This window comes from Triticum urartu, chromosome 5 (genome assembly GCF_003073215.2).
Source record: "Triticum urartu cultivar G1812 chromosome 5, Tu2.1, whole genome shotgun sequence".
Classification (NCBI taxonomy): domain Eukaryota; kingdom Viridiplantae; phylum Streptophyta; class Magnoliopsida; order Poales; family Poaceae; genus Triticum; species Triticum urartu.
Genome location: NC_053026.1, coordinates 406,341,143 through 406,353,652, shown reverse-complemented (window position 1 = coordinate 406,353,652; position 12,510 = coordinate 406,341,143). Strand labels below are relative to the sequence as shown.

The window sequence follows — 12,510 nt, the reverse complement described above, 5'->3', positions numbered from 1 at the left end:
GAGGGGTCGCTACGAACACTAGTAAAATACACATCAATAATCTGTATATCAAATATACCTTTGTTCACTTTGCCATCCTTCTTATCCGCCAAATACTTGGGGCAGTTCCGCTTCTAGTGACCAGTCCCTTTGTAGTAGAAGCACTCAGGCTTAGGTCCATACTTGGGCTTCTTCACTTGAGCACAACTTGCTTGCTGTTCTTCTTGAAGTTCCCTTTCTCCCCTTTGCCCTTTTTGAAACTAGTGGTCTTTGTCAACCATCAACACTTGATACTTTTCTTGATTTCTACCTTCGTCGATTTCAGCATCACGAAGAGCTTGGGAATTACTTTTGTCATCCCTTGCATATTATAGTTCATCAATAAGTTCTAGTAACTCGGTGATAGTGACTAGAGAACTTTGTCAATTACTCTCTTATCTGGAAGATTAACTCCCACTTGATTCAAGCAGTTGTAGTACTCAGACAATCTGAGCACATGCTCACTGGTTGAGCTATTCTCCTCCATCTTGTAGGCAAAGTACTGTCAGAGGTCTCATACCTCTCGACACGGGCATGAGTATGAAATACCAATTTCAACTCTTGGTACATCTTATATGCTCCATGGCATTCAAAACGTCTTTGAAGCCCCGATTCTAAGCCGTTAAGCATGGTGCACTAAACTATCAAGTAGTCATCAAATTGAGTTAGCCAAACATTCATAACGTCTACATCTGCTCCTGCAATAGGTCAGTCACCTAGCGGTGCATCAAGGACATAATTCTTCTATGCAGCAATGAGGATAAACTTCAGATCACGGATCCAGTCCGCATCATTGCTACTATCATCTTTCAACTTAGTTTTCTCTAGGAACACATATAAAACATAGGGAAGCAATAACGCGAGCTATTGATCTACAACATAGATATGCAAATACTATCAGGACTAAGTTCATGATAAATTAAAGTTCAATTAATCATATTACTTAAGAACTCCCACTTAGAAAGACATCCCTCTAATCTTCTAAGTGATCACGTGATCCAAATAAACTAAACCATAACCGATCATCACGTGAAATGGAGTAGTTTTCAATGGTGAACATCACTATGTTGATCATATCTACTATATGATTCACGCTCGACCTTTCGGTCTCAGTGTTCCGAGGCCATATCTGCATATGCTAGGCTCGTCAAGTTTAACCTGAGTATTCTGCGTGTGCAAAACTGGCTTGCACCCGTTGTAGATGGACGTAGAGCTTATCACACCCGATCATCACGTGGTGTCTGGACACGACGAACTTTGGCAATGGTGCATACTCAGGGAGAACACTTTTATCTTGAAATTTAGTGAGAGATCATCTTATAATGCTACCGTCAATCAAAGCAAGATAAGATGCATAAAAGATAAACATCACATGCAATCAATATAAGTGATATGATATGGCCATCATCATCTTGTGCTTGTGATCTCCATCTCCGAAGCACCGTCATGATCACCATCTTCACCGGCGCGACACATTGATCTCCATCGTAGCATCATTGTTGTCTCGTCAATCTTATACTTCCACGACTATCGCTATCGCTTAGTGATAATTACAGCGCAATTGCATTGCATACAATAAAGCGACAACCATATGGCTCCTGCCAGTTGCCGATAACTCGGTTACAAAACATGATCATCTCATACAATAAAATTTAGCATCATGTCTTGACCATATCACATCACAACATGCCCTGCAAAAACAAGTTAGACGTCCTCTACTGTGTTGTTGCAAGTTTTACGTGGCTGCTATGGGCTTTACCAAGAACCATTCTTACCTACGCATCAAAACCACAACGATAGTTTGTCAAGTTGGTGCTATTTTAACCTTCGCAAGGACCGGGCGTAGCCACACTCGGTTCAACTCAAGTTTGAGAAACTGACACCCGCCAGCCACCTGTGTGCAAAGCACGTCGGTAGAACTAGTCTCGCGTAAGCGTACGCGTAATGTCGGTCCGGCCCGCTTCATCCAACAATACCGTCGAACCAAAGTATGACATGCTGGTAAGCAGTATGACTTATATCGCCCACAACTCACTTGTGTTCTACTCGTGCATATGACATCTACGCATAAAACCTGGCTCGGATGCCACTGTTGGGGAACGTAGTAATTTCAAAAAAATTCCTACGCACACGCAAGATCATGGTTATGCATAGCAACGAGAGGGGAGAGTGTTGTCTACGTACCCTCGTAGACCGTTCGCGGAAGCGTTATATCAATGCGGTTGATGTAGTCGTACGTCTTCACGTCCGACCGATCCAAGTACCGAAAGCACGACACCTCCGAGTTCTGCACACGTTCGGCTCGGTGACGTCCTCGCCTTCTCGATCCAACAAGAAGGGCGAAGTAGTAGATGAGTTCCGGCAGCACGACGGCGTGGTGACGGTGTTGGTGAAGAACAATCTCTGCAGGGCTTCGCCTAAGCACTACGAAAACTATGACGGAGGATAAACTAGAGGGGACGGGGTCGCCGGCACACGGCTTGGTGTTTCTTGATGTGTCTTTGGTGCTAGCCCTACCCCTCTATTTATATGTTGAGCCCTGCGGTCGAAACTTGGAGTAAAAGCCTCCTCAAAGTCGGTTTCACCCGAAAGGAAAGAGTCCTTCTCGGACTCCAGGGCTAGACGACAGGGTTCCCGGCGTCTACCCCCTAGACGCCAGGGTTCCTGGCGTCTAGCCTCTGGTCTCCGCAAAACTTACTTTTGCACTTTCCAAAAGCCTCGTGGGCTTTCCCCTTTGGCCCAGATAAAGTGTTCTCGTGCCCAAACATTTCGGAAAACATCCGGAACCCCTTCCGGTGAATTCCGGAACCCTTCCGAAGATCAAACACTACTATCCACATATCAATCTTTACTTCCGGACCATTCCGGAGTTCCTCGTCATATCTGTGATCTCATCCAAAACTCCGAACAACATTCGGTCACCAACATACATAACTCATAGTACTATATCGTCAACGAACGTTAAGCGTGCGGACCCTACGGGTTCGAGAACTATGTAGACATGACCGAGACACGTCTCCGGTCAATAACCAATAGCGGAACCTGGATGCTCATATTGGCTCCTACATATTCTGCGAAGATCTTTATCGGTCAGACCGCATAACAACATACGTTGTTCCCTTTGTCATCGGTATGTTACTTGCCCGAGATTCGATCGTCGGTATCTCAATACCTAGTTCAATCTCGTTACCTGGCAAGTCTCTTTACTCGTTCAATAAATCCTATCACAACTCATTACCGGCAAGTCTCTTTACTCGTTCCGTAATACATCATCCGCAACTAACTCATTAGTTGCAATGCTTGCAAGGCTTAAGTGATGTGCATTACCGAGAGGGCCCAGAGATACCTCTCCGACAATCGGAGTGACAAATCCTAATCTTGAAATACGCCAACCCAACAAGTACCTTTGGAGACACCTGTAGAGCACCTTTATAATCACCCAGTTACGTTGTGACGTTTGGTAGCACACAAAGGTGTTCCTCCGGTAAACGGGAGTTGCATAATCTCATAGTCATAGGAACATGTATAAGTCATGAAGAAAGCAATAGCAACAAACTAAACGATCAAGTGCTAAGCTAACGGAATGGGTCAAGTCAATCACATCATTCTCCTAATGATGTGACCCCGTTAATCAAATGACAACTCATGTCTATGGTTAGGAAACATAACCATCTTTGATCAACGAGCTAGTCAAGTAGACGCATACTAGTGACACTCTGTTTGTCTATGTATTCACACATGTATTATGTTTCCGGTTAATACAATTCTAGCATGAATAATAAACATTTATCATGAAATAAGGAAATAAATAATAACTTTATTATTGCCTCCAGGGCATATTTCCTTCAGAAGCACCGTCGTCGCCATTGTTTTTGCCAGTTGCAGCTTCCTCGCAGCATGGTCACAACATTTTTTTGCTGACGGTTCCAGCAATCGGCGTCTGGCAGTCTCTCGCTGTTGAAACAAATTACGTTGCCGGTTCCAGCTTTTGTGCATACTGTTTGTAACATCGACGGTGACGGCATCACGACTTTCCACTACTGCTCTGGCCGGTTGCAACTTTCCTGGCGGTCGGTTCTAGCTTTTTATCACCACGGTTGCAGCACCCCTGGTGATCGGTTCCAGCATGCATCGCCACAGTCGCGTGGTAACCGTCTCCAGCACCGGCGGCGGCCTGCAGAGCACGAGCGACGTCCTGGGGCAATATTTTTTGCTACACCCGGAGGCCCTTTTTGTTGTGAGCAGTGACGGATTTTGCTACCACTGATGTACATGGCGGCAGCGAGGCTACGAGCGGCGGCGCCGGCAAGGCTACGAGAGGCGGCGACGACGAGGCTATGAGCGGCGGCGGCGAGGCTTTTGAGCGCCGCCCGACGAGTGGTGGTAGCGGGGGCTCGAGCGAGAAGAGAGCGCAGCTGTTGCATGGATGGAGCCAGGGACGAGGGCGGCGACCGGCGACGAGGACGGCCGGCGAGGGCGCCGATCGGCGACGGGGGCGCCGCGGGGGTGCTTCAACCTTGGTCGGGGGGCGATGGCAGGGCGTCGGACGTCGCTGTGGGCCGTTGCAATTTTGATAGAAGGGGAACAACCAGGAGGAGGACGAAGCAAGGGGGTCAAATCTGACGGCTCTTAATCGTGGTATCGGGCGGCTGGGGCTTGACCGGCCGAATGGTTCGGCCGGTGCGCCGGCGCCTATAAGCGCCCTAATGATAATGGTCATTTTTTTTATGTGTGTGTGTTGGGGGGGGGGGGGTATTATAGGATCTGGCTTTAGGCATGATTAAATCTTAAGAAAATATTAAACATGTTTAAAAATTATTTAAAGAATTGCGGACACACATTCGGCCTACACTTCTGGAAACAAAAAAGACAAAATATTCACCCAAACCCGACACTATTCACAGTTGAATTTGTCATGTTTGTATCTCTAATTGTAGATTGAGTTTTGAGCTGTTTTTTTGAAGTTGTAGACATAAGCATAGGTATATGTTGCCAAATAATTGAAGAATTTTTTGGACTGTCTATTTTTCTTTTGAATTGATCATACGATCTTTATTCTACTCCCCAGTTTTATGGCGTCATGCGATGCCGTGCTCTGTGACGAAATCATAGAAACCTCACCAGATTTTCCACTGTTTCTTTACTCGACTCGATGAGGCCTTGAAACGCAGCCGGCAGTCGCACCGGCCGCCCGGCCCTGCCTTTCGTTTTCAGGAGGAAGCTGGCACTTGCAGCGAGTCACTCGCTCCCCTAGTCCCATTCACTGACCGTCGGGCCCAGGGTTCGGCCAGGCCCACGAGTCAGTCAGGTTGTGCACAGTGCACAAGTGCAGCGGTGTCGTAGATGTCGACATCGGCCAGTGCCATGGCGACCGTGCGACGTCGCCGCCGACGCGAAACGGGAGGCGCTTTGCTTCCCATGGCAGTAGTATAAACAGCCGTCGCCAGTCGCATTCCATCCGCAGACGAGGGAACAATCCACACATCTTCCAGTGCTGTGCTGTGCCGTCGAACCCGCCGCCGGCGCCCGCGACGATGCGTGACCAGGAGGCGCCCACCCAACTCCCCCGCTCCCCCGCCACCGCCGGGACTCACCATCCCCCGGCAACGCAGCCGCCGCCAGCCGCCGCGGCCAGCAACGGCGGCGGGAGATCGCGCCTCCTCCACCTCGCATTCCTTTGCCTCGCCGCGTCGACGGCGGCGGCCTGGTTCGTGGAGCCCTTCGTGGCAGCCGCGGAGTCCCGCCTGCCCGCGTCCGCCGTCGCCGCCACGGTCCTGCTCCTCGCCGCGTGCTTCCACCTCACGGTCCACGTCGTCCACTCCTTCGCCGCGCCCTGCCCCCCGCGCCCCGCCGCCACCGCCGCGGTCAAGGCCGCCGCGACGATCGCCGTCACCGTTGGGGTAGGGGTCGCTTCGTGCCTTCACGGTGCCTGTGGAGCTCCGCACGAGTACAGAACAGCTTATAACTGAACGAGGCTTGGATTCGGGTATGTTGTTTCTGTGGTGTAGGTGCTGCTTTTGATTATACTGTTACTGCTGTAATTATTGTGAATGAAATATACCCAGGAATTGGTAACAGAAGGTTCTCCATTGAAATGTCATAAGATATCGATTGTTTGCTTGCTTGCCGGTGGTGTCTGACCTGTTTATTGTCAGTAGGATCGTTTCTAACAAGTCACACACTGTATTCAAGAGAAGGGGAAAAACATGTTCGACCTCCAAATATATCCAAGTATATGCAATCGAAATTTGGGTGTTGTTAGCGACACCTTTGTGATGTCCATTTCAATTTGGCACAATCATGGACCGACGACCGTAAGAAATTAGCCTTTACAGCTTACATGGTTTACATAAAAGAATTTAGAGCTAGCAGAACAAGAGAAAAAACTTTATTCAGAAAACGAAAATTAGACTAATGGCAATCAAAGAATTGTGAGCGAACCTGATTTCCCGCATATTTTTTCAGTATATTTTGTTTCAGATATTAAATATTGAATAATTTTGTGGCCGAATTCAGTATCGTTCTGCCGACTTGTATGATTCTCACATGTTTTATTGAAAATATTTTTTGTTATTCCTTGGGAAACCTTAATTTCCAATAGCTCAGTGACAGGATAGTTCTTAGTTAATAGGGAGATGGCGCAAATTACTGTGAAGATAAATGTTTCGATTTTCATAGCATCTAGTATAAGAAGGATGCATGTGATATCTTATAACCGTTTGTTTTTTCCTATTACCTAAGGGAAACTTCAAGGTCCACACAATAATTATTCTGCTCCTTGCACAGTGTAGCCTAGACAAGCTCTTAACTCCAAGAACAGTAATGCTGTTTCAGAATGATGATGCATAGATCACTCTAGCATTTAAGGTACCAACTTTATAATGTTCCTCACTAAAAGTTAAGCTATAAAATAAGTTGCTAAAATGTTTCCAAGTGCACTAAGCTGTGCCATGTTCTGTATCAATAAATATATAACCAGTACAATAGCCATCGTAACTAAAAGTGCTTCTGCTGTAGATGATGTCTCTAATAGCGCAATAGTTATAGGTCATTCCGGTATGAAAGTGCAACAGAAGTTAGTGGCTAGTACAACAGAAGTTCCACGTACAGACAGTTTGTATCCTGTACGAACTGGGATGCTCTACGTGTGATCTCACTCCTTCAACATGTTAGTTTAAATTAAATAAATATGTACAATTGCTTTGTGCTTTCACTCTTTGTCACATTGACAGTGTTATCAGAAGTTCGACTTCTATATGTACAACAATGAAGCACCCGACTTAGATACATATCGCATATTATTTTATAAAGCTGCTGGAGTTAATACTTAAAGTTTGAACCTTCCATTCTGTAGCAACAATTTTCTTGATTGAGCTATATTATCAGAGAAGAAACATCTTATCTGTTCTTTCTGAACCACGAAGAACTCTAAGTTTGATGCATCAGGACATCACGGCGGCAAATGTAGTGCATTCCTACTTATGGTCATGTTTTAATGAATGAGCCAATTGTATACTTGGAATGCATTTCTGACCCTCTGTTTCATGGCTCAATCCTGGCACCTGAGACTGACTAGCCTCATCAATTGCACTTTTAAGGAAAATTGCTCATGGCATTCTGATGACACCTTGCATTTACATCCTACAGAATCATCCTTGTGCAATCAATCCTACAGTTAGATTCCTATTGGTTTGCATATCTGTCAGATTTTTACTTGATTGGGTATCTGATGGCATCATTGTCTGGTGATAATGGTGTACACTTAGGTTTTCACTTCATTCTGTTATGTGTCATTTTCTATATGTTATTCTGAAGACGAAAACAATGCCAAATCACATGGAGCTTGGCATGACAAGTACATCAGAGATTGTGCACGACTCTTGTATTTTTTTTTTCATCCCCTGTTTTCTCTGGACGTTCCTGATTAGAGCAGAAACATGATATTCTACAAATGATTCTGTTGTATGAGTGCTATATAGGCGATGTAATAACGAACATTTGGAGTACTCCTTGCCTTGGTTTTGGTTTCCAGATGCACCGATGATGGTTCTCCCAAAAGTCTCCTCATAATTTATTTGCAGTTCTTTTTTCAACTCAAGGCTTCTCAATTATAGTTTTTGAGTATATGATTCATTAAGATTGATGTCCTATCAGATATTGATAATTTATGATATCTTATACACAGATGCATAACAGACCTTCAGTTCTGGTGGTTGCATTCCTATTGGGCTATCTCTCATCTCAGCTGGACGGGTGAGATTTAATTTAAAGAAACATGCATTTCAGTTAATCTATTGTCATGTAGCTAGCTTGTCAAACGTTCTTCTGTACAGTTTCACAGTTGGAGCTTATTATTGCAAAGCTGATGTTGACTTGACCTTAATCCTTTCGCGTCAACCTTCAATATGTCAGGTGACATGTACTTGCCCATCCCTCACCATTTATATTTACTGATAAACATGTGCTCGGTCCAGCTTGCAAGTATTAACTGACACCATCAACATTAACTTGTCACAGTGTTAGTTTCATGTTGCATTATTTTCTCTATTTTCTTAAAGAATCACAGAAGCCTTGCATGCAATTTTTTCAAGTACACATTTCACTTTCTTAAAGAATCACAAAAGCCCAGCATGTCAATTTTTTCAAGCACTCATTTCATTTGCGAACAATGGATGATATTGGACCAAAATTTATGCAAATGAAAGAAGCATTGGGCATCCCTTTGAACTAGACCATTGATTTGTAAACAACATCTTGATCGCTCCTCTGGCATTTTGGTTTTCGGCCCGGTTTCCCTCATGAACGGGGTCAATTTGTTTAGGTTTTTGATCTGGTTTTCCTTATAAACTGGATCAGTTCTCAGGCATTTTGGCCACTTTGAGTAATATATTCAGGTGGGGGAACTCCCCACCATGATTCTCAAAGAAAAAAAAAACATCTTGAACAACAATCCTTGCGAAAATCAAAACCGGACTTTTGTCACACTGTTTTGCATCCCTATATTTATCTAACACCCATTGTCACTATCAAGAAGAAAGGTGGGCGTAAGTCCCCTGAGACCTTTCCAAAAACTATAAAGAAGAAAAGAAACACAATCCACAAATCCAAAACAAACAAACCGATGTGACATTGTATCACATCTCTATGGTATGTACATACCATTCTGTCCTACTCACTTCCCTACCTTAGTCCTATGCCCCCCTCTCCCGATTGTAGCTCGACGACCTTTGTTGCCGTCGCTGCGCACCGGTGAATCCGGTAATGAGCCCATCGCCGCGGCGGAGCACAATGCCGGCATGGATTGCTGAGTCGGGGTACTTCTGCCGGTGCCTGTCTTGATGGTTCTGGCGTGGGTGCTGGTGCTTCTCCTCGACCTCCACCTTCATGTCCACTACCTTGTCCTCCTCCACAATGACTGTGAACACAAATGGGCCCACAGGGAAGAAGTCATCCATGCCGAGGACGGGCTCGAGGGCCTTGACCACCTCCCTCATGGTGGGCCTAGACTTTGGGTTCTGGCTGAGACACTTGTATGCCACCAGTGCTGCCACCTCGGCGCCTTTGCATGAGTATTGGCACTCGAGAGCTGGGTCCATGACTTTGTACAACCTGTCAGAGTGCTTGAGGTATGGTCTAGCCCAGTCGACCAGGTTCTGTTCCCTGAGTCGCCGTGCACGGTCCACTGATCGCAGCCCAGAGAGGAGCTCCAGGAGCACCACACCAAAGCTATATACATCGCTCTTGGCGGTCAAGTGGCCTGTCATGATGTACTCTGGCGCTGCATAACCATGCGTCCCCATGACACGTGTTGTCACGTGTGTCGCGTCGCCCTGAGGCCCATCCTTGGCCAGCCCGAAGTCGGACAACTTGGTGTTGTAATCCTGAAATCAAGCATTGAAATTTTGTTAGGGAAATAGCACGAAGTGAAATACAATGCGTTACAAGCTGAACAATTTTCTCAAAGTAGATGCAAGGTAAATATATGTGTACAATTGTACTACTGTTCGTGAATTACTAATCTGTAGGTGTTTCTGTGAACTTGACATTGAATGCTAAATGTATCTCAATTAATTGGATTCCTCAGATTTGGCATTCATCCAAGAATCTTCAGAGTTTCAGTCAGGTCAGAGCTGCCCATAGCACACTGGGCCAGCTAATAAGTTCAGAAACATGGCATCTTGGATGGTTCAACTGGTCAAAAGCTAAAGGTTGGAAATTAAGATTTGAGATCAAATTATTTGTCGTTTTTTAGACACTTTTGTAGTAATTCCAGCGTAAGAGGTGCGAAGTTGTGTTCGACCCCATTTGCTGGTAACCACTACTACAGTTCCCAAATGACAATCATTTTCAAAACTGCTTCTTTTCTTTACAGAAAGTCTGAAGTTACGGGAGGCTTACCAAGTCGAGCAAGATGTTGGAGGCCTTGAAGTCGCGGTAGATCACCGGCGGGTCGGCATCATGGAGAAAGGCAAGGCCCTTGGCCGCGCCGACAGCGATCTTCATCCTTGTCATCCACGGGAGAGAGCCATTGGTACCTGAAGATGGTAGGATGTTTCAGATCAGTTTCCTCCTCCACGTTGACCAAGAGTTGTAGTAACTTGCAAGCACCAGGAAGTTGGTAGGATAAATATTTTTTTAATCCAAAATATCCAGTATCCCTTTTTAGTAAATATCCAATGTCCACATTCATCTGATTTTAAAAAGAGAAAATGTGTGTTGTTCTTTTGGAAGGCAGAGAGCAGCTCAGCTATCCTCTTGACTTAGAGAAAAGAAACTTCAGGGGACAAGAACAGCTCATCGCTGATGGAACAGATGGCACTCGTACGTGCCTAGATTTCCAAATTAAAACATTTCTTTATCTTGCTGGTCTCGACAACAACCAAACAAACTAATCCTCAGAATGATTAATTGACAGCAGAAAGCAGTGAAGAAGTAACTCACTTTTGAAGAGGTGCGTCTCCAGGCTCCCGGCGTTCATGAACTCGTAGACCAGCATCCGGTGCTCGTCCTCGTAGCAGTACCCGATCAATTTCACCAGGTTGTTGTGCCTCAGTTGCCCAAGGAAGAAAACCTCAGCCTACAAGAGCAACCCATATAAGCCATCCATTCATGAACCAGACCTCGAAATTGATCTGCTGGCGCGTGCATTGCACTCTGTTCAGCACTCACCAGCCACTCCTTGTGGCCCTGCGTGCCGCAGTCCAGGTCGAGGTACTTGACGGCGACGGGCTGCGCGGCCAGCCCGGGACGGAGCTTGTCGTCGACGGCGCCCTTGTAGACCGGGCCGAAGCCGCCGCAGCCGAGGTAGTTGGCCCGCGAGAAGCTCCCGGTCGCCGCGCGGAGCTCGGCGTAGGTGAAGGCGTGCAGGTTGGAGCCGGACAGCGTGATGGACAGGTCCTCCGGGGACAGCGTCCCCGACGAGCTGAGGCTCTTGAAGGACATCCTCGACGACGACCTCGCGCAGCCTTTCCCCCGCCGCCCGATCCGCCGCCTGCAGTCGTCGTCGTCGTCCGCCACTCGGCCCCCGCCGACGCAGCACGAGAACGGGTTCCAAGATTTGGCGGCCATGGCAAAGAACCGAGAATCTCCGCGTATATCAATATCGTAGGAGGATCAAGAATGTTTCCCGCCACCCGGGGGCTGTGAGTGCAGGGGAGGTCGGGCGAGGGAGGGAGAAGGTCAGGTGAGCAGGACTGGAGAGAAGGAGAAGGCGGGGATCGGCTTGGGTGGAGGATGGAGTGGCTGGCCGGGCCTTTATATAAGTGTGGAGTGCGGGCCTCGCCCCTGCCGTAGGACTCTGATCGGAGGAAACAGGGGAAGGGAATATGGTGGTGGTTGGTGGCGCGAACGGCTCGCCCCTCCCTCCAACGGACCAGAGTTTCTACCGGCGAGACGACGTAGGTTTTCATTCATGGAGTTGACTCAAACCTTGTTTGTGGGAACGAACATGGGTGGATCAAAGTGACGGGCATGTCACACCGCGGTTTCATATACCAAATCGAACCGCGGGTTCGCGTTTGTATGGTGAAAAGTTGTTCGGGGGTGGACCATCGGACGTAGGCTAGGATGATTAAATTGACTATTCAACCTACTACTAACAGAGTACGTGGTTTTGCGCTACTGTCGCCGTGGGTTTATGCTACAGCTACAGGTGCCTTTAGCCCTTTTTTAAGCCCTGGCCGTGTAACAGTTGCTTCAATTTGCAGGAACGACCGGTCGAACCGTACCTGAAATAAAATTGACAGAAAGCGCAGGGCCTTTTATTTAGCTAAACTATTCACCTTGGGACATTCTAATTTGGACTTTGTGCAGGCCGTTCCGGTGAAAAGTAGAGTGAATTGCTCGAGGGACCGGAAGTTTCAAGATCAACAAACAAAGAAGAAGAGAACGGCCTGGTAAGCTGAATATCTTTTCTTATGAACACCTGAGTTGTTACTACCTGTATCTTTAAGAAATAGGCGAAATGCAAGGTTGCGCACCCGTTTTACCGGT

At 46.7% G+C, this 12,510-nt stretch overlaps 2 protein-coding genes and 1 long non-coding RNA gene across 3 annotated transcripts; 2 read left to right on the top strand and 1 right to left on the bottom strand.

Annotated features, from left to right (window-relative positions):
• The first annotated feature begins 5,146 nt into the window (after positions 1-5,146).
• LOC125509322 lies at positions 5,147-7,630 on the top strand. The gene has a single exon (XM_048674279.1). It carries the CDS (start codon positions 5,553-5,555, stop codon positions 5,985-5,987), a length of 435 nt encoding a protein of 144 aa, XP_048530236.1. The 5' UTR covers positions 5,147-5,552; the 3' UTR covers positions 5,988-7,630.
• A 572-nt stretch (positions 7,631-8,202) lies between these two features.
• LOC125509323 lies at positions 8,203-10,743 on the top strand. Its single transcript, XR_007284052.1, has 4 exons — positions 8,203-8,271; positions 8,352-8,430; positions 10,103-10,226; positions 10,391-10,743. It is a non-coding gene; the product is annotated as an uncharacterized LOC125509323 (long non-coding RNA).
• LOC125509321 (serine/threonine-protein kinase RIPK-like) lies at positions 8,956-12,082 on the bottom strand. The gene is made up of 4 exons (XM_048674278.1): positions 11,188-12,082; positions 10,960-11,095; positions 10,417-10,553; positions 8,956-9,899 (listed from the first exon to the last, which is right to left on the bottom strand). The coding sequence occupies exons 1-4, from the start codon at positions 11,584-11,586 to the stop codon at positions 9,210-9,212; spliced, it is 1,362 nt and encodes a 453-aa protein (XP_048530235.1). The 5' UTR covers positions 11,587-12,082; the 3' UTR covers positions 8,956-9,209.
• Positions 12,083-12,510: the final 428 nt, after the last annotated feature.

Coding starts and splice junctions, on each gene's coding strand:
- LOC125509322 (XM_048674279.1), top strand. CDS start 5,553: ATGCGTGACCAGGAGGCGCCCACCCAACTCCCCCGCTCCCCCGCCACC.
- LOC125509321 (XM_048674278.1), bottom strand. CDS start 11,586: ATGGCCGCCAAATCTTGGAACCCGTTCTCGTGCTGCGTCGGCGGGGGC. Junction 10,554..10,959: donor GGAGACGCACCTCTTCAAAA/GTGAGTTACTTC, acceptor TACCATCTTCAG/GTACCAATGGCTCTCTCCCG. Junction 9,900..10,416: donor CCAACATCTTGCTCGACTTG/GTAAGCCTCCCG, acceptor GCTTGATTTCAG/GATTACAACACCAAGTTGTC.